Source organism: Colletotrichum higginsianum, chromosome 4, assembly GCF_001672515.1.
Source record: "Colletotrichum higginsianum IMI 349063 chromosome 4, whole genome shotgun sequence".
Taxonomy (NCBI): Eukaryota; Fungi; Ascomycota; class Sordariomycetes; order Glomerellales; family Glomerellaceae; genus Colletotrichum; species Colletotrichum higginsianum.
Window position 1 is genome coordinate 883,537 of NC_030957.1, and position 26,731 is coordinate 910,267.

Genomic DNA, 26,731 nt, shown 5'->3' on the forward strand with positions numbered 1-26,731 from the left:
TACTGGCTTACAGATAGATAGATACCAGCCAGCTCTTGAATCACACTACTGCACCTGTCCAACCTGCAACTTTCGACACATTCGAACCACACACACCATACATCGTACACACACCTCATACCTCGCCTCACACACACCTCGCCTCCTGACGCCTGCCTCATTTTACCTACGCGTACCTTGCTCTGTACAGATTCCCACCCCTCTGTCATCATTGCTTGCCAGTGCGAAACCCAACTGACTAGAGGGAATAATAGCCTGACGGAGAGAAAGAGGACGTCCCCGCGCGCACAGAGCACGGCTACGCTACGCACTGCTACACGCCGTCATCGTCCTGCCATTCTTCGCCTGGCCCTGTCGACCTGAACCTTCCACACCCCCGGTCCATTCCCCCTCCTTGCTTTTGGTACCTAGCGTTGTCGGGGTTTTATTTTTATTTTTTTTTAAGGCTGCCCCAGTCTCAACTGCTTGCTTGCTTTCCTGCCTACTGTAGCTCGCCTTCCCGCCCGATCTTCAGTTGGCCCTGTTCCTCCAACTTCCGTCATCCGAGTCCACGTTGCCCCTCCGCCAACATCACCACTGTACGCCGCAGTCCACAAATTCATCCTTCTCACAACAATTTCTCCCCTTCAGCCGCCACATCCCCCCCTCTCTCCCGACTTCACAAAGAAATACAACCTTGCATTTCTCTCTCGTCCACCCGACGCAGACTCTCAACCTTGTTTTCCGTCATACAAACCATATCGCTACGTCGACCTTTGCCCAGTGTTGCCCAATCGCACCCGAGAGCATATTCCCCCCACGACTCGTGCTTCGCCGTCTCCGCATTACCAATCACAGAAAAGCAACCTTCCCCCTCCCCTCACCCCGGGGCACGCCGACTGAATCAGCCACCGCCGATTGCGACTTGCGATTCGGACCAAGAGATATACTCTCGCGAATAACCTCACATTTCGTCGCTCTCCGTAGCGTCCCTGGCGATCACCATGTCGACGATACAGCAGCTTAAGAACTTTATCCGACACGGTACGGCATCATGATTTCTCGCCGCCCCTGACCTTCGCCTTTTCCATAACCCTTCCCCGACCATTCCAAAGTCCGCCGCGTTCGCGCCGTCCAGCTCTCTGCCTTCTTCTTCAGTCGCTCATTTCTCTGCGTTTTGCTAACGTACTTGGCCTCCAGGAAAGCAGGCCCGAGTCAGCAACAACGATGAGCAGTCACCTAAGCAGCAACATTCGCCCCCTCAGAAAGCCCACGTTGGCGTTTCCGAGCCAGCCTACCCCGTTGCCAACCCCGTCCAGGCAATTCCCGAGGCATACTCGGTCGCCGGCGATGCCCAAGCCCGCGCTGCTCAGGCCGGCAACGTCGCCGCCCATGCCGCCGAGCCGAACCAGCATAAGACATCCAAGGCTGGCAAGAATATCGACAGCACGCACATTGCGAAGCTGATTGCCGAGGAGAACGAGAGCAAGAGCAAATTCCCGAGATACCCTGGCTTGGAGAGATGGGACTTGCTTGAGAAGATGGGCGACGGTGCCTTCAGCAACGTCTACCGCGCGCGTGATACCACTGGCGAATATCCCGGCGAGTGTGCCATCAAGGTCGTCCGGAAATATGAAATGAACAGTATGCAGGTGAGTTGTCTATTGGGTGGTTACGGCCGCGACCATGATTTCTTCATTGTTCTTCGGCATTTTGTTTTGTTTATGGCCTTCTTCCTCTCAACCGTTCCCATACCAACGACGGCAATCATAGGGAAACAAGCATTTACACCCGGACTTCAAGAAGGTCCCCAAGGCTGCAGAGGTGCGAAAACTCTCAATATTTCATTTGTCTCTTCTCTCGTCGGGCCATCCTCACTTTTCGACTTTCATGTTGCTCTATTGTCACTGTTATCTCAAGGATGGCCCTCCATTAACCATTTTGGCCAACCTTACTGACGCTATCACAGAGAGCCAACATCTTGAAAGAGGTGCAGATCATGAGACAGCTTGACCACCCTAATATCATCAAGCTCATCGACTTTTCCGAGTCGCGGCAATACTACTACATCATTCTCGAACTGGCCCCCGGTGGCGAGCTGTTCCACCAAATCGTCCGTCTCACCTACTTCAGCGAGGAGCTTTCAAGACATGTCATCGTGCAGGTTGCCCAGGCTCTGGAGTACCTACACGAGGAGAGAGGTGTTGTTCATCGGTACGTCCATTACCTCTTGATGTGCCCCATGACTCTCTTTCGCATGTTCCGGTCTGGAACCAAGTTTGGTTGTCTGACTTCGTGACGTCATCGTTCTTCGAACGAATTGCTGACATTTCCCCTTTCAGTGACATCAAGCCGGAAAACATCCTTTTCAGCCCGATCCCCATCGTCCCGTCCAAAAACCCCAAACCCAGACAGCCCGGTGATGAAGATAAGGTCGACGAGGGCGAGTTTATTCCTGGCGTTGGAGCAGGCGGCATCGGTCAGATCAAGATTGCCGACTTCGGACTCTCCAAGATCGTTTGGGACAACCAGACCATGACGCCATGCGGCACGGTCGGATATACAGCTCCTGAGATTGTCAAAGACGAACGATACTCCAAGTCGGTTGACATGTGGGCCCTGGGATGTGTTCTCTACACACTTCTTTGCGGTTTCCCCCCCTTCTACGACGAGAGCATCGAGGTTCTGACGGAGAAAGTCGCCAAGGGACAATACACGTTCCTTTCCCCTTGGTGGGACGACATCTCCAAGTCGGCTCAGGACCTCATCTCCCACCTCTTGACTGTGGATCCCGACAAACGATACACCATTACCGAGTTCCTGGCCCACCCGTGGGTCAAGGGATCCGGCCCCACGCCCCGCGACGAGAAGAAGACGCAGCCGGATATGCTCCGCGCATTCGATGCTTCGAGAATCGTGGACGGCGACCGCCGCCACGACTTCCGCTCACCTGGTGCGGTTAACCTGCGTGAGGTGTTCGACGTCGGCTACGCCGTACACAGACAAGAAGAGGAGGCCAAGCGTCGGAAGCAGGTCGGTACCAAAGGCGGCGTTCCTGCTCGTTTCTTGAACAACCTCAACGAGGAATCGGATGAAGAGGAAATGGCCGAGAACAAGGAGGCCGAGTATGTCCACAAACCGACGCAAAACACGCAGGCGCTCGAGCAAAGCATGCGCAATGCTCAAATCAAAGATCAGCAAGAACAACAACGTGGTCGCGAGCGCGAGCGACAAGCGGCCCCGGGCGAAAAGGGCTACGGCCAGCACTCGGCAGCTGTTACCGCTGCCGCTCGTCAGCAAGTTAGGGACCGCAACAGGCAGAAGGGTGCTTTCGAGCTCAGCCTTGATGGCGCCACGCTGCTGGGAAGGCGGAACAAACAACCTCTCGCAGCCCGGGCCGGTGGGGCGTAGGAGCCCCGAACCCCTAGCTGCACTCCCCCCGGGAGTGAGGTTGGTCTCGCACAAGGCCTCGATACTACGTGGTAGATCTAGGAGGAGGCATTATGAACCAAAGCGGGGTTTTTCTGGCGTATGGGTTTACAGGGATGGCATATCTTGGTCAAGTGGCCGAGGACACTACTAGCGCAAATCATGAGACGGACGTCATGGATATCCAATTGTGTGTCAAAGTCGGGGATTATTTCTTGTTTTGATTTTCTTACCGGGACGGATTAGCTACGACGACTCATCTCCTTTTCGCGGCATCATATATACATAGGCTTGGAGTTCATTGGCAACGGGACCCTACATCCCTCATTGCGACCATCAATGAATGTCATTTTGCAATTCGACTTTCTCTCCCTTGGCAACCGTGTTGTGCGTCCGTCCAGTGCTCTCGAATCGTGTCGAATGCCCGAATTCTTGAGACATAGTTTTTCTGCATAGCCTGAAACATGGTCGTAATTGAACAACGACTGATAGACTAACGGGGCTCCGTTCAAGATGCCTATTCAAGATGCCTGTTCAAGATTGGTCCCGACGTTGGGACCCTGCCCTGCCATTATCTTACACCATTCACCTTCAGTCTTAGATGTTGAGGTACGCGTAACAATCACCACCACCACGTGTGAGACGACGCGAGCCCCAGGTTCGTTTTTAAAGACGGAACGAAATCACTTGGTCAGTCTTGACCTTTCGCGCATTGTTGTCTCGGGGGATGCTGAGATCCAGTCGAGCCGGGTCTTGCCTCCCTCGAAAACTGGTGCTTTATAATCAGTGTGAAGGGCACATTGTAGCGGGTTCAGGGCCACGCGGCTTATCCTTCTACTGTGATGGACCCCGACGCATTTCCTTGGGCTCGTTTTTCGCATCTTCGCCTCTCTGCCTTCTTTTGGGAACGGGTCGGGCCGTCAGTGGGCAGGGGGGCGTTGCAAGTCGTAGCCGATACTTCCCGGCGGATGCTGGCGAAAGCTTCGTTGCTCCGTGTCTCTCAGGCTACTTTGGGGTCAAGGCCTCGGTGGATAAGTCTTTGGGACATTGGGTATAATCTTCCATCCTTCCTGGTGTTCTTGCCGAGTTTTACTAACGGAATCATGGACACCAGGGGAGGATCCAGCCTGTCTCTATTACCACGCACACGCGGTCGAATCTGTGACGGACAACGTGATGTCCAACACGCCGCCCCCCCTTCGCATCCGTGTACGCACATCGGCCCGACGTCCCTCGCAGAACAGGCCTGAAGTAAGCTCACTGAACAGAGAGTCCATCTTTTTGTCATCTGAGCCAATGCCGCTTTAAGAGCTAGGCTTCGGGGCTGGATGACGAGCGGAACGGCCCGCGCACGTATGCCAAGCGGAGTGCTCGTCGCCTTTTCCCCCCGCCTCTGAAGGGGGGTCCCGTGGATCCGGGGATATCGATGGGAATCCCGAAGGCCACGATCTTGGAAAGGAGGGGGGCGCTTGCCCCAGATGGCGCAATTATGGATACCTTGGCGGCATTGTTTTGTAGGTCGAACGCAACGACATGTCTTCAAGGGAACTCGGAGGAGTCGTTCAACTTGTTGGGAAATTACGCTTGCAATAAAGGCTTTCGCAATTCCTGGGGGTGGTTGGAGAGATGCGCCGATGACTTGTTTATGGCGTTTATGGCCGCTGTACACAGCCCGGTTGAGATCAGTGGCAGTTACCCAACCAACCCACTTGGATTATGGGTACAATACTTTGACATCGAGGGCCAGGCTGAATGTTTCGATAGCGAAGCGAGAACGTTGCCGCATTTCAGGATGCCGTGGCCGGTCGATAGCCGGACGTTGTTCTCTGACGATTCGCATCATCGCCAAGTCTTCAAGAGTGTCCCGCGGGAGTGTTGAATGGGAAAAGCTGTGTGCAGTTTGCCTCCGCGGGCAGATGGCGTCGAGTATTCCCATCCGCCATCAGCCAACGAATGTCGACGACGTGAAAGAGTCGCCGGGCTATCGGTGGCCTCACACCCTCGTCTCTTCGGCCCGCCACATTAACAGGCGCAATTGGGGGCATCGACGGACATACAATACAGTCAGGTCTCACTCATTTTGTCCCCCTTCGAGGTCAAATAGCTGGGTTATTGTTCTAATTAACAATTAGCTAGAAGACCTTTTGACCTAGAACGGGATGATACGCAACGTGTCGGGCATTCGAATCTCGCCATGTTGGTCAACCTCCCGGCCTATCTCGACCCGGCCACAACCCTCCCCTTCACAGTCGATCTGTGGAAGAAGGGGACGACTGATCATTCGGGCACAGCAGACTGTTTGGACCGTTTGGACCGTTTGGACTGCTTGGCTAGGGATCTTGTTTAAAGGAAGAGGAAGAGGAACAGGGCGGCAATGTTCAGTCGAGAACCCTGATGGCCTGCATTGATAAGAGCCGAATCAGGTGTGTCTCAGGAACCCGGATGGCCAACCCTGATGGTCTCTCCTCCCACACAAAACCCGTCCCGGCCATTTGCATCCTCGCCTCCTCACCAACCATCGCCCCCGCGATGCCGGCGGTTTTCTTGCGCAAGATAGCCAGCACACACGTTAGGTCACTGGTCAGGCGGCATGGCACAAGATTGAGCATTGACGACGGGAGACAGTCCACGGTCCACGGGCCACGGATGCTGATGGACCGCTCGGGGTGTCGATGAGACAATTTCGGCCAGCGGATGCTCCTCTCTTCTGGGGATGAGCCATGCTGCCTGCCCTCTCCTCCCTTCCACCGCCATTCTGAGGTGGACGCTCCTGGCTGACGGGACGGAGCTGGCGAGCAACATATAAAGACGCCCGTCTGTCCAGTCTCCCTAGTGTCTGTACGCACCTCTTCGCCATCTCTTCATCAGACAACTATCAGGACACGAACGAAGCATCCAAGTTGAACCGGCTCGGTTAACCACCAACGTTGGCTGGCCGAAGGAGTATACGGACGCAAGGCCGGAGTTGCGTAGACTGAAGTACAGAAAAGGATCAGAAAGAGGAGGAGAAAAGAGAAAGAAAAGAGAGACAGAGGAAACGAGAAAAGACTTGCTGCAACACAGTTCGGGTCCTGACCCTCTCCCTTTTCTCCCTCCCAACGTCTGATGGTTTGTTTCCCTGACCGGAGACCGGCGCATCCAGCTAGGCAAAGGACGGCGAGTTGGCCCCCACGGTAATCGAGCCACAGTCTCACGTTCCTCTCATTTTCTCTCCTTCTCACCTCGTCCATCGCCCTCCCCGTCCTTCTCTTTACCTCACCCAGTCCGCCCCCATCACCTTGAGCCCAGAGGTCACCGGCTGATTGGGCGCAAACCCGCTCCATCGCGAGGTGTCCCATCCATCATCGACGCCGGCGGCTGCGTCCGAGATGATTGGATAACCCACGCCCTGTTAGCTAACAGTTATCGCTTTTCTTTGTTCGCGCAACCTCCGATAGCGAATTTTTTCCCTTCACCGGAATCTCTCTCCTTCTCTCCTCCCTCTCTCTATCTCTATCCCTCCTAGCAAGGTTCTTTTGATGCCTCTGCCCCCCTCCATCCAAGTTGGAGGAAGGGCGGAGCATGGGCAGGACTGGGGTCTTAGGCCAGAGCCTGCCCATCTCTTCTCTCTGGTGAGACTCCGTCTCTCTGCGTCGCCCCCCGTCTTGATGAGGCCTTTTCTCTTTTCTCCCTCTCTCATCATGGCCGTAGATGACAAGGTCATCTGGCGTGGTCTCATCCATCGTCTGTCTGTCTACAAGTCCTTTTCTCTCATACTCTATCTCTCTCCCCATATACCATTCACGTTGTCCGCTCTTTGGTACGATGCTACCTAGTAAGCAGGCGGACGCCTCGCTGGCTCAACTTGTTAGTCAGGCCCCGGCTCTGGCCAATACGGGTATGGCCGGGTCGCATCACCTGAAGTCCTTGGTGTGGGATGGCACAAACTCTGTTTCGCGCGGGTGCCGCCGCCAAGCGCATCACAAGCAGAGTTTCCCCCTCCGTCGTCCTACATACATTGTCATGCATACATGTACGCCAACGGGTACATACACTACACCACGCACCACATTGTGCCCAACCACGACGAGCAACGCCGCCGTCGGGTTTCTCCATTTGTTTGGTCTTGTCCGTCCTCTTCCCTACCCTCCTCTTCCAAAGGCAGTCCAGGCCCACCCCGTGCGTGTATTGTTCCCATCCTTGGCCCATGCGATAATACTCTTCACACCAAAACCCATACCGGCGAGCTCTGTCCACACCCTCCCACGCTGCCTCCTACTAGGACCGAACGTCTGACCGACGATGGGGCAGGGCGACCCTGTTCGGACACTTCTCGTCCAGTCAATGTCGACGATCCCTTCAGGCTCGCCTCGAGCATCCGCTGCCGCCCCTCTCCAGGCTACCCGTTCACGCGACCACGGCATCTATGCACGCCGCTCCATCCACAGCCTGTCCCGCCGCCCAGCCGCAGGCTTGCTACGAGCGTCGAATCCACGACTGTATGGGCGCCCTGCTCCGCCGCATGTGTTCCGCCGCATGTGCTCCAATCACAACATCCCAGGTCGCCGTCTTTGAGAAGGGAGACACCCTGCTCCACGCCACCACCTACCCAACCACACGTCTCGGAGCTTGCTTTGCTTGCTTGCACCCACAGACTCGGTCCCAGACCCCGCTTCCACCACGAGCTTCTCCAACTCGTCTCTTTAGGGAAGACGCAAGGAGGAGCTATTGTGGATCGGATACGTGTGTGATGGGGTGAAGAGTGACCAGCCTGATACGCCCATCTCAGACAGCCAACCCGGTCTTGTCAGCTTCGCGTCTCAATCCCCCTCCCATGCTTCCATTCATCCCCTCTACGTTGTAGACGAAGCTCGTGCGGCATTCGCGGTCTGCTTCTCCGGCCTTGTCGTAGGGGAGGGGGGACAAGGCACACCCCTTTTCCGGCCATGCCCGTCGCCCTTCACGTAACCTCGAATGAAAACCCACCGTCTGATCAGATAGTCGCCTGATTTTCGGCTGACTGATATGGTGATGGGGGGGGGGGGGAAGATGCCTTCTTAGAAGACGGGTCAACGGCTATATAAACCGCGGGATATCTCTCGTTGGCATCGAGTCTTTTTGTTCTCCTCCTCATCCGACTTCATCAGCTTCAATCTAAAACTCTCAAACTACAAACAAAACACTCAAGCTTTTTCGCTTACCCCAACAACTATCAAAATGGCCCCCTGGTGAGTTCGACGCTATCTCAGCTGTTGTCCCACTGGAGAGTTTCGGGGCCTCGTGAAGCCGCTTCCTGCGAGCTTCACGACATACGGAACTCCCGCGGCCGCAGACTGTTTGATGCAAACTCCATTGCTGACATTATCGACACAGCTCCTGCTCCTCGTGCGGCGCCAGCTGCGCCGGCTCTTGCTCCGCCTGCTCCTGCGGCTCTTGCTCCGTAAGAAGCACCCCAAGAACATGTCTGCGAGAAGACGCCAGAAACTGACTCTCTTGTCCCAACAGCACTAAGTTCAGCATGACGCTTCCGCGCCGTTAAATATCCGCTGTCCTCCCGAAAGAGGCTCGCTCGCTAGACTGGCCAACCTTCTGAAAACCGCCGAGCTGTGTGCCCTCCAGTCGAACCATTTGGATCCGTCGTTCTTCGGGTGGAAAAAGGGGGGGGTTTTGGAGGATATTTTGACTTGGCAGTGGATTCCGGTACCTTGCTGGATACGGTGGTTTGAGTATCCTTAGTGAATCTGTCTGGATGGGGAAATCTTTGCTCTCTCTTTTCTCTTTTCGACGTGGAGGACGGCATCGGCATCCACGCAGGAGAGGAAAGGCAGGTGGGGGTGAGGTTTCGTCAACAAACCCTTTCCCGGCGGATTTACTTTGGAGAAGTGCATTCGAGATGGAGAGAATCTAGTTTTCCTTTTTCTTTTTGGAAGCTCTTTTTCTTACCCATTCTCGTGGTGTGATAGTTTTTTTTTTTTTTTTTTTGTACTTGTTTTGATGAGATACGGCAAATAACGAACTGAAATGCTTGATTTCCCGGGAATCCATACTTGAAAGCACCCTCCTCTGTGTTGATCACTTGAGTGATTTAAAAGACGCTCGCTCTCGTGACGTTTTCGATGTGGGGTCTGACTCTGCGGACAATGGATACTTCGTACAATCTCGAGGGAATCCATAGTAACTATTCAGTCAAGAAAACAAAAAGAAACCGGGCATGATTCACGTCCGTAATCGACGAGGGTCGCAGCAGGTTCTTTCCCAATCGATCCATCCCGTCCCGTTCCTATCCGATAGGGACGAGGCAGGGGTGAGCTCGGCAGAGCTGGAGAAGTCTCGAGGACCCCCCACACATTGCATGATGGGGGTTTCATCCGTGCATGCGCTGCTATCCCGCGCCGGGTTGGGACGACCAAAGGGGGGGGCGGGGGTTAGAGGTACAGACGCACACGCCCGCTGGTCGCCAACGATAGGTGGAACAGGGCGTCAGCTGACCGGTCTTGTTGATAATGGGTGTGGTGTTGTTGGCTGGTGGTGTGGCTGTGTGGGTAGAGGGAAGTCGAGCTAAAGCTGTTGTCGGAAGCTTCTGCATTCGCGGGGGGGGGGGGGGGGGGGGGGGGAGAGTATGGGCGCCGTGGACGGGCATGTTGGTATGAGATTTATGGGTTAGTTTGGGGTTTGCTGGCCGAGTTGTCTGACTGTGGCTGGAGGCTGACTTGTTCATCGATGCTGAAAGTCCTGCTCCTTCGAGGCCTCGATGCTCAGGGTTTGGGACCCGGATCAGTAGAGGAGTCCAAGTGCCGGGATGCAAAACAATATCCGCCCCCATGTCTGTTTGTGAACGAGAGAAAAACAGAAAGAAGGCGAGGGACCATGTATCTCGGCGAACCCTGAGTGCGTATCTTTTGGTGGGCGGGGAGTCACCAACACATCGTCCAAGTTAGCTAGGGTCACGCATTGTACACTAGTTGTTATCTTGCTGTATCACTCCAGCGTCGCATGCTTCGAGATTCGCGCTCTTTGCTGTGGCCATCATCGACTTACCACATCTCTGCCTCTACCTGTCGATGACTTCTCAACTCTACATTGTAACATTCCGTCTGCAGACCTAAGTTCCGCAACCGGATTTTCTTCTGGGGATTTTCTCAAAGGACTACTTCCTCGACATACTCTTGGCAGGTTCGAGTCCTGTCCCCAGCTAGACACAGAGGGAGTTGCCCACATTGACCTGACACGGGTCGACGGCTCAATTTACCTAGTTCGCACGACGCGCATGATCTTATCCTCCCAGGAGACTACTCAATTGTTTCAGTGGTCACCGTAGGGCAAAAACGGCATCTGCCAACCACAGCTGATCAGGGCAGGAGGAGGGAACACCAAAACATTCGAGGGCGAGGGGAAGCGCACATTGATACCACGAACAAATCACGAGAGAGCATAGCCTCCGACCACGACATCACGAGTCTTGGCCGCATCCACCAGCCACAGATAGAACACACACTGCCGTCATCGGCAATATAAACTTTACTGCTCTCCCAGGGTAGAGCCTGCGCCTATCCGCTGAGTTGTCAAATCCGGCGATCGTCCCAACCTCGACATCGACGGCAGGGAAGATGCCCGCAGCCGCACGGGCGGACCATATTCTCCAAGGCGGGGAGACCATGCCAGCGGGGCCTGGCAGAAGTGCCGGTAAGGCTGGAGGGGGCGGGCTGGTAATCCAATGTCAGAGTCTTGTCCTCGCGTCCCTAATTCGGGCCAGAGTGTTGCGGGAGACCTGGAAAGCCCGAATCGCATGGTGAAAGCCAGGAATGATGGCTAAATTCGAGAAGAGTGTCGACCGTGGTGCGACTTCACCCGGGGATTTACACGTGTGCGCTGTACGTGGCATATCGCCGTCCGACACGCCAGCTCGCATCGGCATAGGTCACCAATAGGCGATGGCTGATAGGCGGTCGGATATGCAAGTCTCTCCCCTTCCTCGAACCGTCGACGCGGCAGACATGGGCACTTTCCGGATCCAACACGGATAAAAGGGTTTCGAGCACCAGTGCGATCGACTTTTCTGACGGCACGGCACGGCTCGGGTTCGTCCATCCCGTTTCCCCTGGCGTCAATGGTATCATCCGCCGCAGGTTGGCACCACGGTCTGACCGGCGCGTGGTGGTGCGTCGGGTGTGTCAGACGTGGCTTCTTGCTGTCGTGCGAAGGTTGTCACGGCAGAAGGCAAGAGAGCCGATATGTCGTCGAGCCACGCATGCTCGGCCGGTCTCGCTGTCTAGATGGGGACGTGTCGAAGTGGGAGACGCCGTGGGGGTTTCAAGACACGCTGTGGTCTCTTTGAACTGGGACGCGCTGTTATCGACGGGAGGTTCATGGTTCTCATTCATGGGAGCGCCATGAAGAGCATCGAGCAAGGCGGGAGGAGTATCCAGTTCAACGATGAACGTGTTGAGCGACCAAGGCTTCGCAGGGTCGTCCTTGAGGATCAAAGTACTCTTGGAAGGGGGTATACCGGACCAAAGGCCAAGGAACGATACCATGTCGGTGTACTGTCGGTTCTGATCCTAGTCTTCCTCTTCGAATCCTTCCACTCCCATGACTTCATCACTTCCATTGGACCAGAAACCAAGCCTACCTCCTTCATGCAACAATATCAGGGTTATCGCTTGTCATAGGGGGGTGCTGTAGTCACACACTGCTCACACCATGCATTCGTTCCCCCCTTGATGACAGGAGACGGCCTTTGAAGGGCAAACTTTGGTAGAGAGCTCAACACAGCACAGTCGTCCCGGTGATGAAGACGGGGTATCCATTCCAACAAGTGTCCCCCGACTTCTTCGCTAGGCCACCTCCTTCAGGTCTTTTGCGTTGGAGAACAACCTGGAATCTATGGACAGTCACTGAAATAGATGCTTCATGGTAATATGAGTTGTCCCCATCGCCCAAGTCGGTTGTCAGATGACCGCTGGATGTTAGAGTAAGGAAAGAAAAGAAGAGTTTCAAATATCAACTTGGACATACGAACTCAGAACCACTATCATGGAAGGCTTACAACTCCGCTGTGAAGGCGCTGTCTGTTTCGTGGTTGGTATTTCCTCCCAAACTCTCTGGACCATCATAGCCCTCCTCAACGAAAGCCCGCAGCACCACCTGCTTTCTCCTATCACAAAGAGAAACGTTGATGCTAGCATCATGTCAAATCATATCAAACGCTTTTCAGCACAGTCCCAATCATGAGACAAGTCTAACGCCTTCCTAGCACGCAGGTGCTGATCCATCTTGGAGACATTAACCCGAGCCGGGGAGTCGGCTTTTTGTACCTTTGGGATTTCTCCACATTTTACAATATTATCCGTTGGTCTTTCTGCTGAGGCTCCATGTGTATAAAAAGGTTTGCCGAATTTCCCTTTATTACTGTCTGGTACTGGCAGATTTCCTCGCATCTTTCTAGGATCGGGAGCAAAATAACTGTATCGCTTTTACCTATAGATGAATAGAACCAAACCCATTACAATCGGTAGTAATGACACTATGTGCCAGTCAAACACGAAGACGTGTGATTCAGTAACGCTGTGTCGAATCGCGAGGTCAGCAATTTTGCTCAGCCTTCCGGTTCAGACTGCCTTCCATGCCATGACGGCTGATCGAGAATGGCTGATTCACCTGATCGGACACCTCTGTGTCCTCCCAAAATCCATTGATGCTTGTCGCTAATGCAAGAAGAATATCTAACATCGTGACATGGATTACCGTGAGAAGCAAGTGTGGAGCTTTGCCACTCGGCCAGTGTTCCATTATTTCTGCGAACCACACAATTTAAGGCAGAAACAGGTATCTAGCTGTAATAAAACCATGCCATTCAAACGAAACATCAAACGGCCAAGGGGCTACTCGGAACTCGCAGGCATCTATTGAGCATTTTTGCATCCGGGTACACGTCTTTTAGTCGCTGACTGGGTGGAATATTATGACCCCATTCCACTAGTAATTCTCTTCATGTAAACTTTGCTTCGACATCGACTTCTTCCCTCAGCTCTAACCCCGAAGTCTGAGAGGATGCAGCAGTGGACGATTCTCCGACCTCAGGATACCCGACTCCTGTCGAAACAGTGGTCTCGGGCGTCAGAGTCAGAGTTTGGGGGCTGATAACGAACGGTGGTGCAACCGAAGCCAAGCTACCACGACGTGTAGCTCTAGTAGGTGTAACAGAACCAAAGAGAGATACGGCCGATCTCGGCGTCATTGCCCTAGAGGCTGCCTTCAAGAGTCGATTCTCCTCTCGCTTCGCCTTCTTCTGCTGGTTTTGCAACCTAATAAGTAGATCGTTGCTTGCGCCGTCTTCCCTGGCATCCGTCTCCAGTTTATTGAGCTCATCTGTGGGCAAACACTACCAGTTAGCATCCGATCAAGAAAGGTTTTGGAAGAATAGGTTACCAGAATTCAAGATGTGCCTGACCACCGGGAGAACGGGCTCTGGAAACCGCTCTTGGGCTATGTCCTCGATAACCCACTCGCTGCCGAGCAAGACGTTTACCGGCAGTTCTCCGTTGTGAACCAGAAATTCTGTGGTCCTCGTTCGCGCCTGGTTTTCAGAAAACCACGTGACTGAGGTAACTCCAAGTGGCTCGAAGGGAAGGGCGTCTTTGCCGGCGCCGATGAACTGACCAAGATCGTCTTCTGGTTGAAATGATATAGCAGCTCTGGAAAGGAGCTGGGCACTGATCCAGTTGGGCCTACTACCTGTATCCAACTTGACGCGCGTCTCAAGAGGGTCAGAATTCTGAACCACGATGCAAAACGGAAACGTCATGCGATCTCGGTCGAACTGGTCATGGTTTCTCATATTCAGGCGAATGATAGCCCGAACCTCGTCAATCTTTCTCTGTCTTTCATTCGATGACCATTCGGGATGTTCCTCCTCCATCTTCGTCAGTGCTGCGGCGAACTCATTGTCAAAGCTTGCGCCCGCTTCCGTGTGTTTTTTGATTGACTGGGCTGTTTCCCAAGTCTCCGCGCTTTCTCTCGTCGATTTACCCAGCATTTCAAGAATGGTATCAAGATGCTGCTGTATTCCCTTTGACGCTAAACTGTTTGGTTTCCCTCAGCTTTCTTTGCACATATATATGAGTCTAGAGTTGACTTACATTTGAGCGACATCTCGTGAAAAATACGCCAGTTTCTCGATTCTCTCTGCCAGCTGAATCATTATTCTTTCAGGAGGAAGCCCCGCACTCATAAGCCGAATTGGCATCTTTAGCTTCGATGACTCAAGAAATCTGTGGAGCTCCTGGATCTCGTCATGAATGAAAAGCCGGTACTCATCCCAGGTCTGGCCTTTGATACGCTCATCGAGGCCAGCCTCCGAAAGCCATAACTGCACAAGAAGGATTGAACGGTTAGTTCTATAAGAAATAGACTTTAAATCTGCCGATTTAGGATAAAACTTGGTTATCGATTGCTTCAATACGCGCCAGAGATCAACGACAGCCAATATGGATGCTGCCAATGACACTGCCTCCATTTTGGGAACAGGCAAAGAGAATCAAGTTCAACTTGTGGTCAATTTTGATTATAAGATCGGACAAGTGCATCTGAAAATCTTGATTTTGTTACGATTCTCGCAGAAATGGTCTCAAATCACTCACCCCGCACCAGGAGTTGGGCTTATCCCACGTGACATCTTACCTGCCGTCAACGCTGTGCAACATACATATCCTAATGAGACGCATACTGTCCTGCTTGACGTCATAGGAGGGGTTTGAAGGGGAACGACCTTGAGAGGGTTCTCCTCGTGAAGTCGTTTCTCACTTTCACCTTTGGTAACTGGTACCGATCTGGGGTCTAACATTTGCGTCCGTCTCAGCCCAGATACCCGAGGGCGCAATTTCATGAGACGAACCCTGCCTGCCAGAGCCACACCGTCCTCGGGACCAAGTCCTACAGTCAGTTTTAATGCCAATATGCCGCTCCTCACTAGCACAAATGATGAAGGCTACGGAAAGCTCGCCAAACTATTCGCCGAAGCCCAGGAGATTGCCATCTTTCGTAAATTCGATCAACTGAACATGTTAAATCTCTTGCGACTTCAGGCAGAGATTCATGAGCTAGAAGAGGACCTAGGAGAGATACGAGCCGAAGACAGAGACTCGAATGACACGAATCGGAGATTGTACGGGCTCAACTTTCGTGTTATGAGGGAAAACGCTGAAGACGGTGACTCCGAGCAGTTGGAAACTCTTGAGAAAATTGGCCTAAAGCTCATTGAGTACAGTACGGAAAACCTCACGTCTCCCTTTTCTCTATTCAGTCTTATGTGCATTGTGATTGACCTCATTTAATGTATCCAGACCAAGCATTGCAAAATGTTGCGTTTCTCCACAAGGCGTCTCAACCATCAGATGCTGAGATAGCCTTCTTGAGGATATGGTTAGTGAGAGACAAAATGGGAGACCGGTTTCTCAGGAATGCCGGAGTCGAAGCTACGGTATGGGACGACAAGTACCGGACCGACCTACTCACTATTGGAGGATCCTCGGGAACCTCAGACAGGCTCAGCCGGTTGATGAATGGGAGACTGTTGAACTGGTACCATTTCGCTATCGGGCGTTTCACCAAAGTCAGTGTGCATTGTCAACCATTATCAGTTGGGATACGCAACTCAGCAACCAAATCCCATGTGCTACAAAGCTGACAGTCTACTAGTCTGGCAAGAGGACTAATGACGAGATGATCCGGGACTACGACTCAAGGAAGATTCAACGGTTCAGCGACGTCGTTGTGGGAGCCTTGTCAGCTTCGATCCCCACTGTTGCAATTTTGGTTCTGTACTTTGTTCACAACATGACGCATCGAATTGGCCTTGTCATCGTTTTCACTTTCATCTTCTCGGTGGCTTTCTCCACGATAACTGGGGCCAAGAAGGCCGAGGTCTTCGCTGCAACAGCGGCCTTCGCAGCAGTGGAGGTGGTGTACATCGGAAGCGTGGCTTCAAATGACACTGTTTGCGTCTGCTCTCCTGGTCAAGCCTAAAGTCCTGGTGAAGAAATTCTTTTTCAGCCAAGAGACAGGACTGTACGGAAATCATGGTCAACGAAATGAAGGGTGGGGGGAGGGGGACGACTGATGCATCCAACAACTTATTGAATGAGACAACGTAGCCGATATGCATACAACGGCTATCAGAAATGGAAGAAATTAGCCAAGCTTAGCGAGTTTCTTAGCAGCTGTGATGACCTGCTGAAGGGTTTATCTTCAGTGATGGACTCTGTAAATGTCTTAGGGAGCCTGAAAAAGGCCTGCTAATGCCCGGTTAAAGTGATAGAAGCAGCTGGTCGCATGTGAGAATAGAAACTCAGAAAAGGCAATAACAATAACAACATACGCACTTTACCCTAACTGGCCCAATGGCTCCAACATGCTAGGGGATGATGGTTGGAAACTAGCAAATCGAAGGCAAGTTCACCACTCGTGAGCGTGTGTGGATCGATACCAAGAGATGTAAAATCCAGGGGATTCTCGCCGTGTGTTGCTCCGAGTCTCGGACGCCGTGTGCCCGGAACGCGGACCCGCCCACGGCCCGCCTCGCAGTGACCTCCTCAGTCCTCCGACAGCCCAACCGGAATCAGGTGTGCCGCGGCGATGGGAAAGAGAGAAAAGACCGGCCTCTGATTAGCAGCGGCAGCCTGAAACAAAACCCGCTAGATGTGTGGCGCGGCGTGGGTGGGCAGAACCGGGGCTGAATGCGCATCGGCGGAGTTGAGCGCATCGCAAATGGCTGTGAGAGGCTCAACTCGACGTGGCGGTGAGCTGTTCTCCCACTCACCGCATGCGGGCCTGCATCCTGCTCGTTCGGCCAAACCGTTTCTCGCCTGCGGTTTTGAAACTATCCACTTAGTCACGCTTGGGCACAACGGCATCTGGCGATGTCTGCCCAAGCAAAAACTGACCACCCTTCATAACACTACCACAAGGAACATCCCAGGTGCGCAGCAACCGTAGAACTATCCTCGACACAAGAAACACAGTCGCTGCATCTGTCCCACACGGAAGCAAAATCCACGACGACAATGACAAGTCCCCACCTCAAGACACTCAAAACCAACGTCCCGAGCGAGTACGCCACTTCCGCCAGGGTGCGGCAGTGGCTGCTCGAGCACCTCCAGAACCGCAACGTCCAACTAAAAGACGGCCCCAAAGCCTTCGTCTGTCAGTGGAATGGCGCCGAGCTTCACTCGCTGCACCCGAACCACATCTTCGGCTCCTTCATCTCCCAGGGTGTTGCCTCAGAAACGGCTCACCATGTCGTTGGCGACGTGATGGAGTGTCTCCAGGTAAGACGCGGCTGCAACGACGTCAAAGACCTTCTTTGCTCAAGATCTTTGCTGACGAAACCCTTCAAGGACTATCGGAATAGACGCGCGGCCTGCGTGGCGGCCGGCCAAGTATGGTTTCCCGATCCGGAGCCGGAGTCGCAGCCAAGTCCGAAACAGAGTCCCAGCCAGGAGCAGCGCCAGCGTCTACTCCGCGAAGATTGCGAAGTACTTTTGGAGCAGCCCGAGTCTTCTCAAAGCTGGTATTCCTCATTAACCAGTGCCAAGGGGGGTTTCCTCGCTGCCGGGCTCTCCCTTGCTGTTGGACTCGGTGTCATGACGTGGTGGTTGGTCAGCCCCCCGGCTCGGAAAGAGGTAGACAAATAGTATGTGCAACTTCTCGAGGACTTATTAGGAGGTAATAACGCAGACCACTCTCTCATTTCCAGAGCTATGAGTGTTTATTGAAATATACCACCCTCTCCTTAAACTTGGAGAGTGAAGGACGCAATGGTAGATAATGTGGACAACACGGATGGATTGATGTGTGATGCCTTCGAACGATATTTTTGCCACCCTTAGCAGGTTCATAGCATGAAGGATTGAACTTGAAAGATTGCTTCGGTTCCGCAAGCATGGGCCAATACCAGTAGAAGGTGATGCAAAAGTCTAGCAAGGGGAAGATGGGTGTGACGAACTCGCTGACTGAAACCATGCGTAAAAACAACAGAGAGCGTCTTTATTTCTCATTCAAGTCCTCTAGTCAATATCAAATCTGTGCTTGTTTGGATTTTTCTAACGCTCTATTTAGTTTTCATGCAAGTAAGATTTTCCCTGCAACACATTAATCAATATGAACAACATCATCAACATGACTTGGGCAGCCAAGTCCCTATACACCAGCCGCAAGTCGTTCTAGGCTTTTGTCTCTTAGTCACGCAAGGTTCTTGAGCTTTCCTAAGACGGCCTGCTTCTTAGGGTATGAAAAACAGGAGGAGAGAGTAGGAAAATACAAGAAGAATGAAAGGAAAGATCGAGAACTCAGAATTGCAATCCTGGGAGTCTTATGGGTTCTTCCATGAAAAAAGGAAGCTGCTCCCTGATCGATACTTTTCATCACTGTTCTCCAAATGTGACGGTGGTCGTTGTTATTATCACTGGAAGGAGTTAACGTTCCGAGGATTGGAATCACCCGACCTTCCTCGATAAATCACCAACCCTCCTTGCCGGCAAGAACCAGACCAACCTGCTTCTCTCAGCGAGCGCCAAAAGCTTCACCTTCTCCCTCTGAAGACAGGATATGGCTATATCATATCAAAATGTGTCGGAAGATTCCAACACAGTGGGATACAGCCCCAGTGATGACACAGTGTACAAAGCTTAGCTTTCAGATGCTAACGACCTCAAAGGGTCTGAGGGGTGCTTGACTCTATATATGTGGGCGAGGCATTCTTTTTGAATCTTTTTGTACTTTTTTGAGTTTTGTGTGGTTTTCCATCTTTCGTGCTGCCAGGGTGCATAGAGTGTCAAACTTTCCACATTTTAGGTTTCAATTTCATCGCCTTCAGAAACGGAACCATTGCGTGGTTTGGGAGCAAAATGGGGATATCACTAGGGTTCTTGGACGAATCGAACCCAAACGGCTGGGATCAAAAGGGTGCCAATACAAAAAACAACTCAGTCATGAAACCTTGCACGGTAGCGTCCTACAGGAGGTAGCAGGAATGCTGGAGGAAGCTGGGAACTTTGCTCCTGCTGGTCTTGAGATCGGGTTGGTCATTGTAGGCTTATTGGAGGAGGAGTGAAGACACTCGACTCCCTGGTCCTTTCCAGCTAACACAGCCATTCTCACCTGACTGACCCTGCTAATGTCAGGTGGGACTCAGCCATCTTAAGCGCCGACCTTTTTCACTAAGCAAGTGCCTTGTTTGAAGGCCGAGGTTTCACTTGAGATATCAAGAAGGCCTGCTACAAGGTTTCGACGACCTTGGTGGTGTGTTCCATGAAGCGCTCACCGAGTGACTCACGTACTCAACGACCTTAGGAGTAAGTTGTGTAAGAGCAAGATTTGTTGGAAGAAAACAGACGCTGCCTATTTAGTATACTGTATCTCTCTAACCCCGAAGACTGACCAAAAAAACGGGGTTAACGCTCGTCAATCGGGCAAATGCAGCTTCAAAATATCGTCCTTCCAGCCTTACCTTGCTTCGGAAACCCAGCCCAGCAACCAGATGTATGGGCACCCACTCCAACTCAGGGGCAGCAGTTATGGAAATGGTGACGGGAAGTTTCTCCTCCTGCTTGTGATCTGGGAGGGGAAAGATCGCTCGCCGACAGCAACGTTGAGGTCCAGCCATTTAACACGACTGCGCGACATCCTAGTACATCTAGACTCTGTTAATACATGAACATCTTGTGATTTACAACAGGACTTGACGCATAGAGGAAAGCTTTTTAGCTCAGAAACGGTCACTCAAGAGGGGGGCACATCTGTGATATAGCAGCTGCACCTGGCATTTCCTGTGACAGCAATTGAATTCCTTCCTTGGCAGTAACGCGCATAACATGCAACTCAAAGTTGATGTGGCGGCTTCTTTAGCCCAATGTAGATATCTAAGCGGTTGGTGACATATCCTTGATACCCGAATGCATACAAAATTGGAACGATGTCGCGTGCGTCTGCAGAGGCATGAGTAAAGGTCACATCAAACCACCGCTCGCGTCGCACACAGCAGGGAACTCTCGGCCACTCGAAGGAGGATGAGAAGATACAGAGGGTCTATGAGGTGCTTACCTGCCGAATCATGTTCAACGTCTGCATGATGCTTACACACACCGTTTGGCCAGCCCCGACTAGCGTACGAGAACACTATAGCCCGCATCGGTTTCGAGGCATCGCTTCATTCCCCCGGTGTATGATAGGTTCGCATCCAATTGGAAGCATGGCCGTTTTCTCCGGTCCGGCGACACACATGGCCGGTTACACCTGATTTTCGCTGCAGATGCAATGCCGTTACTTTTTCCAACATTTAGTCAGGTCGTCGAACTCTTCCAAGAAATTCCTCAGCATAAGACGACTGGTTCCCCCATCTCTACTGCCTTTTTCTTCTTGAATTTGATTGTTTGTTATTGTTTAAATCGACGAGGCTGAATCGCCACGCAAGCAACCGTCTCTGCGACGGCTTAGTCCTTTGAGAGCAACATGACTTCTTCCAGCTTTCTAACCATTGGCGTCCTCGTACTTTTGTTCACCCTGGCTCTTGCTGGCCCGTCCCCGAGAGACAGAGTTGATCGGCTGCAAGATGCTGGCATGAGGAAGCTCAAGGCGCATCTGGCTCGCCATCCGCCGAAATCTCGTTGCACGCTCAAGACTGCCGTTAAGCGAAAAGAGTGGTAGGCTCACCAAAGTCCCGAAGTAGAAGAAGCCGTACTTATGACAGACGGCCCAGGTCTTCACTCACGCTCGACGAGCGACGTAGTTACATCTCGGCTGTGAAGTGTCTCGCGTCGAAGCCGCCGAAGTACTCACCGTCGGTTGTTCCCGGCGCAAGAAGTCGTTACGACGATTTCGTAGCCACCCACATCCAGCAAACCATGAGCATCCACGCAACTGTTAGACCTCGCAATGCTTGGGTAAAAGATGAGGTTGCTGACCACCTGCAGGCCAACTTCTTGTCATGGCATAGATACTATGTCTGGGCGTACGAGAAAGCACTGAGGGAAGAATGCGGGTACAAGGGTTATCAACCGGTCCGTCTTGTCGTTTGAGTAACGCCCCGTAAACTTAAGTTGACATCGGCTTGCAGTATGAACACTGGCCATACTATGCCTCCGATCCCCTGAGTTCTCCGCTTTTCAACGGCAATGAGACAAGCATGTCTGGCGACGGATCCTATGTCCCTCATCCCGGAATCCCATTCGGCACTCTGACCATCCAGCCGGCGAACGGGGGAGGCTGCATCATGAGCGGACCGTTCAAGGAGTGGGTGGTTTCCAAAGAATCAAGTCAGTTTCGGTAACTTACACATCAATCAGCTTCAAGACGAACCTTGGTCCATTAGCCCCGGTCCTCACCGACGTCCCGCCCAACCCCCGTCAAGACGGCCTGGGATACAATCCCCGCTGCCTCCGTCGCGATATCAACCCCAACTCGTCCAAGTTTACGAGCGAGGCCCATACCTACGACCTACTCACTCAAAACCCGGACATCTACTGGTTCCAGACTGTGATGCAGGGCGAGATGGAAAAGGGGCAACCCGGCGTCCACGGGGGTGGGCATTTCACCATTTCCGGTGACCCTGGCGGCGTAAGTCAACACACTAAAACGGGCAGTCGTTACGATTGAGTATGTACGACGAATCCGATACTGACGACGCACGTCTCCAGGACTTTTTCAATTCCCCTGCTGACCCAGCTTTCTTCCTCCACCACGCCATGATTGACCGCACCTGGTGGATCTGGCAGATGCAGGACCTCAACACGCGCTTGAAGGCGGTGTCAGGAACGATTGCGCCGATGGGCGTCGGGGTGAACGGTACGCTCGACGATGACGTTGACCTGTCGGTGAATGCTCCGAAGGTCAAGTTGGGTGACTTGCTCGATACGATGAACGGCCCTTTCTGTTACATCTATGTGTGAGAGAACACCCTCGAAACCTGGCGCTTTACCAGTGGGTTGGGATGTTCAATACTCGGTGTTTGTTCTGTTTCTAATGCTTTTTTGTCACTCATTTTGTGCATATACACCACATGACACAGCACGCGCATTATTGCCATTTCTGTCGAAGAGAGTTGGCGAGCAAATGAAATATTGTCATGACACTTTAGAAGTTGTCTAACCTCTTCGCATACTGTTTACGCAGAATTAAGGCATCATCCATCACGCTGTGGTTGCTAGAAGCATACCGTCATAGTTGACCAATAGGTTAGTCCTTGCTGTCCCATATCCCAAATCAAAACACGCACGAGATCCAAAACTGGCTTTAAGATCAAGCTTCATAGCGGTTGAGATTCGAGTAGTCATATCAGTAGCGTGGACGAGGCCAACGTATGCTGCCGATGAATCTGTCGATTTGACGAAACTTGTCGTCTTGTTTCCTGAGTCTAATAGAGTGAGAAAGATTCCTTGAGCTGTTTGATTGAGACTATCTCTATCAACCAATATGTGTAGGCAAGGCGGTCTCCTCGGTCAAGAGAATTTCCCCACCAGCGAGGTGGCAGGAGCGGCTGTAGACTCCATTTGGCCATAGTCAACCTGGACCTGGACTCGTGTCTCCGCCGACGTAGACATCTTGGCTTGCAGCAGCGTCCGGTGAATGAAACCAAGTGGGCGTACCGAGGTACGTTTTCGAAGGCGGAGGAGAAGCCATCAAGTCACATAAATCCCGCAACCTACGCCTGGGAGTGCCCAGTCTCGGACGACATACCTCGCCGCTCACAATTGGCAACGGAGAAACAGAACTGCCTGATTTACTAATTTTTGACGGAGATGTGACGGGGAATGCCTCGGTGTTGGCAAGTGTAAGAGAATATCGAGGTATCGTACGTATAAGAGGCCTCCACAGGTGTATCGTGGCCAATTTTCGATGACCGCACCGATGCTCTACCTAATGAGACAAAGCTCGGTTTCAGATGGCAGGTTCTTCAACCTGAACAAGTTGATAATCGCTCAAAGTTGCCACTGTCTTGATACCAAAACCAACTGCAAGTACGGAAACTTGAGGTCTCGATACCATTATAGAAACATATGTCCTCATTTTGTGCTCATCATTTGCACAAGGTGGGAGGCTCTTGAATCCTCCCCGTCGAACCCTGCTTACCATTAGAGATAGGACTGATAGATACACTCAGTGAGTCTCGTTTAAGCAGATCCAGGTTTTGTGTTGGCACCGGGTGATGTTTTCCGTATCTTATCCGCAGCCATGGCTCTCTCTGGGCGATTGATTCGGATATACCGATGCCGTTCCGTACTGCACAACACAGGCTCTCTTGGGAATTTGTCGTAGATTTGTCGTAAGTCCTTCCAACTCCCCACATGAGATTAGGCTTGAGTTCGAGGCGGGTTTGGAAGAAGGAGTGTGGAGTATGGATTCGTGTTCTTCTGTATCCGTGACGTGGTGCTCATGGTGGGGCGGATGCCCGTTCTGCCCCCTCCCCCCCCGAGACATACCTAGGTTGATATTGAAGAGTTGGCGGGTGAGAGTGAGCAAAGGGGACAAGTGACGTGCTGGGGAATGCTTGATCGACCATGAAGTCCTCGGTCAGAAACCCGCGGCCGTTTGAGATGATGCGTCTGTGAGCGAGACAGCAATCTTCGCACGAACAAATCCCAACCCAGAAGGCTTGGTTTCGCCATCGACCATGTCTCTGCACGCGCGTCTCCCGGCTGCGGAAAAGAGTCGACGGCGAGAGGGAAGCTTCGAACTGCGCACTATACATGTAAACCTGTACTTTGCTGGTCGATGAACATCCTACCCATAGATGATCAGGGTCAACCGGCGAGACGCGTGTCAGAGAGCTCGTTGTTTGTCGCTTCACTTTTCACCATTCAAGCCAAGAGCATCTCTACCAGCCCCGATCGATGACGTTTGTCCCATCCGAATATTCATTATCAGCTGCATCTTGGAGGCATCCGAATAATAGTCAAGAGGGGGGCACAATGTCCGGCACAACATCCCAAGGCGCGCGAGAAGCGAGGCAGAGCTCAAAACCCGGACAACATTATCCACGCCAATTCAGCTCGAGGCAACCTGTCAGATCACATTCAATGAACTGTTTCCCGGGTCATGTCGCAGCGAAGAAGAAGAAGGGGAGAACACGAGAAACGGCAACGACAAGAAGTAACCTGACCTTGAGCCGCCAAGCGCGAAGCGCCGAGCCTCACCAAGAAGCGCCCAGCGCGAGGTGGCCCCAACGTCAGCCAACAATCCCTGTCGGCCAAGGAGGTCCCAAGAACAAGATAACGACACCAAGAGCGAAAGGGAGTCCTGGGACAATGTCTGTCCAAGACAATCCTTTCTTGGCCGGCTCAGCGGCGGTCATCACGCCGGGAGGGAGTCTTGCGAGTCTGTCCCAGTGAGTGCCAGCCACTTCTCCTCTTCCCCCCCCCGACGTCGCCCCTGCGGCCTCCTTTTTTGCTTCTCACCACCTCCAACACACGGCGGAAAACCCACAGTTCGCTTCCTCCGCTTGGCGCCGAGGCCGCGGTGACACCGCCGCGAAATACGGGCCCCTCCGCCGAGAGTCTGAGGGCGGGCCACAAGCATACTTGGACGACATTTCATCCAATCGCCGCTCCGCTGTCCCGGTGGCGGCCCCTGAATACCCCGTCGCTCACCTTTGTCCCAAGACAACCAAGATTCTTGTCCTATCTCGCCATACTGGGCAGTCCACTCTATTTGTCTGGGCAGGTTTGGTCTTATTGACAGCACCTGTAACTTGTTTTTTTGCGCACAGAGGGCGATGTCGCACCCCGTTCCCAGTAGTCCCGGCCGTCCCTCCTCCCATCCCCTGGAACTCGTTTCCTGGATGCTGTTCTCTCCAGGTTTCCCCTTCGTCTTCGTCCTGTGTCTTCCTCCCACCTCGCGCTCTTCCGCCGCCAAACCCAGGTCTTGGCATTCCGGAAAACAACGTCGTCTCAAGATGTTATCAAGCTTTGCAACAATGAGATTCACAGGAGCGCCAGCTAATACAATTCATTGTTGAAAGTCTTTTGTGTAAGGTGTCATGGACATTGAAGCCAAGCAACTTTGTTTGTCCAACTAGTGACATCTCATGCACTCCAGTAAAAGAATCGACTCTACTCCACACTCGTACATGATAGATACGGGCCTCCCAAGACATCATCTCCCTCTCATCGACCACGCTAGAGGGCCGTACGTCAAGAGACGTGCCAGGACCTCTCTGGAGCGGTTACCACATGCCAACCCCAACCAAGCGTACTGCTGCTGGCCATTGTCGTCCGCTGTCAACAAAGTCCATGCAATTCCCGCTGTTTCTGCGGTCTTGCCCCCGCCTTCCGGCTGCTGGGTTTCAAAATCTTCAAGGCCTTCCGTCAAGAGAACCAAGATGCGTCGCCATCACCATCCCTTTACCCCCCCCAGCCCCCCACCGATGTTCGTCTCGGAAACACGAAAAGGACGGCAAGCGCCTCCTCGACCAGGCTGCTTGATGTAAGACATCTCCAGCCAAGCGGCCGAGATTGACCAGCAGTCTTGAAGATCCCGCTCCAGTCGCCTCGTCAGCGAGGACGCTTCGCCTGGCTGAGTTGCATCTTGGATGGATCAAACACCGCCGCCCTTGGCCTCCTTTCTATGATTTGCATTTTCTCTGCCCTCTTGCCCTTTTTCCGAAGGATGAAGCGAGGGAGGTGGAAGCCGCCATTTCTTCTCTACACTGCACGTACTGGGTACTGGGGGGAGGGGTCTCTTCTCGCCAGCGCTTCTCCGGAGATTCCATCCATAGCCACGGGTAGCAGTAATACCCTATCAGGATCTACGAGGGGCGTACTTGGCCCTGAATCAGAAGCGTTTGTGATCCATTTCCATTTCCAAAAAAAAAAAACCCCCATATCATTGCCCGCCTGCGATCTGCGGCCAAGGCGCGCCCCCGTTCAGTTCGAGGCCAAGTGCCGTCCCCCGGTAAACACACCACTTGGTTTAAATAGACCGACTCTCGGCGCTGAGAGAGGAATCACTCGCCCTATTTTCCCGCCGCCAACCCAACCAGACCATTTTATCCATCAGCAGCGCTGGGGTACCGGGTGACCGTCATACCACAAGAGGCATAGGAGCTTGCCTTTTCCTCTCTCCCTCTCTCTCTCTCTCTATCTCTCACTCTCTGTCTGCGTCCAGCGAATCCGCCATTTCAAGTTTTTGCCCTTTCCTGACTTCATCTTTTGCGGGATTTTTTCTTCACTTCTCTAGACGCCCTTCTAATTTCCTTTATCTTCCCCTCCAGGCCTGTCTTGATATCTCTTGCTCTCTCTCTCTCAACCCTTTCACCCCTCCGTCAATCTATGCAATCATCGTATGAGCAGTAGCT

At 52.8% G+C, this 26,731-nt stretch overlaps 6 protein-coding genes across 6 annotated transcripts; 4 read left to right on the plus strand and 2 right to left on the minus strand.

The window, feature by feature from the left end:
• Window positions 1-983: 983 nt before the first annotated feature.
• CH63R_05597 (Calcium calmodulin-dependent protein) lies at window positions 984-3,390 on the plus strand (the record flags this gene model as incomplete). The annotated part of the gene is made up of 5 exons (XM_018300572.1): window positions 984-1,023; window positions 1,180-1,631; window positions 1,753-1,803; window positions 1,949-2,193; window positions 2,322-3,390. 5 exons carry the CDS (start codon window positions 984-986, stop codon window positions 3,388-3,390), a joined length of 1,857 nt encoding a protein of 618 aa, XP_018158422.1.
• An 8,168-nt stretch (window positions 3,391-11,558) lies between these two features.
• On the minus strand, window positions 11,559-11,921 carry CH63R_05598 (uncharacterized protein; the record flags this gene model as incomplete). The annotated part of the gene is made up of 1 exon (XM_018300573.1): window positions 11,559-11,921. The coding sequence occupies one exon, from the start codon at window positions 11,919-11,921 to the stop codon at window positions 11,559-11,561; it is 363 nt and encodes a 120-aa protein (XP_018158423.1).
• Window positions 11,922-13,375: 1,454 nt separating this feature from the next.
• On the minus strand, window positions 13,376-14,902 carry CH63R_05599 (uncharacterized protein; the record flags this gene model as incomplete). The annotated part of the gene is made up of 3 exons (XM_018300574.1): window positions 13,376-13,755; window positions 13,816-14,468; window positions 14,526-14,902. The coding sequence occupies 3 exons, from the start codon at window positions 14,900-14,902 to the stop codon at window positions 13,376-13,378; spliced, it is 1,410 nt and encodes a 469-aa protein (XP_018158424.1).
• Window positions 14,903-15,269: 367 nt separating this feature from the next.
• CH63R_05600 (uncharacterized protein) lies at window positions 15,270-16,410 on the plus strand (the record flags this gene model as incomplete). Its single annotated transcript, XM_018300575.1, has 3 exons — window positions 15,270-15,651; window positions 15,729-15,997; window positions 16,084-16,410. 3 exons carry the CDS (start codon window positions 15,270-15,272, stop codon window positions 16,408-16,410), a joined length of 978 nt encoding a protein of 325 aa, XP_018158425.1.
• Window positions 16,411-17,447: 1,037 nt separating this feature from the next.
• Window positions 17,448-18,077, plus strand: CH63R_05601 (uncharacterized protein; the record flags this gene model as incomplete). The annotated part of the gene is made up of 2 exons (XM_018300576.1): window positions 17,448-17,711; window positions 17,781-18,077. The coding sequence occupies 2 exons, from the start codon at window positions 17,448-17,450 to the stop codon at window positions 18,075-18,077; spliced, it is 561 nt and encodes a 186-aa protein (XP_018158426.1).
• A 2,815-nt stretch (window positions 18,078-20,892) lies between these two features.
• Window positions 20,893-22,328, plus strand: CH63R_05602 (Tyrosinase central domain-containing protein; the record flags this gene model as incomplete). The annotated part of the gene is made up of 5 exons (XM_018300577.1): window positions 20,893-21,083; window positions 21,140-21,440; window positions 21,497-21,672; window positions 21,726-21,996; window positions 22,077-22,328. 5 exons carry the CDS (start codon window positions 20,893-20,895, stop codon window positions 22,326-22,328), a joined length of 1,191 nt encoding a protein of 396 aa, XP_018158427.1.
• Between the last annotated feature and the right edge of the window lie 4,403 nt (window positions 22,329-26,731).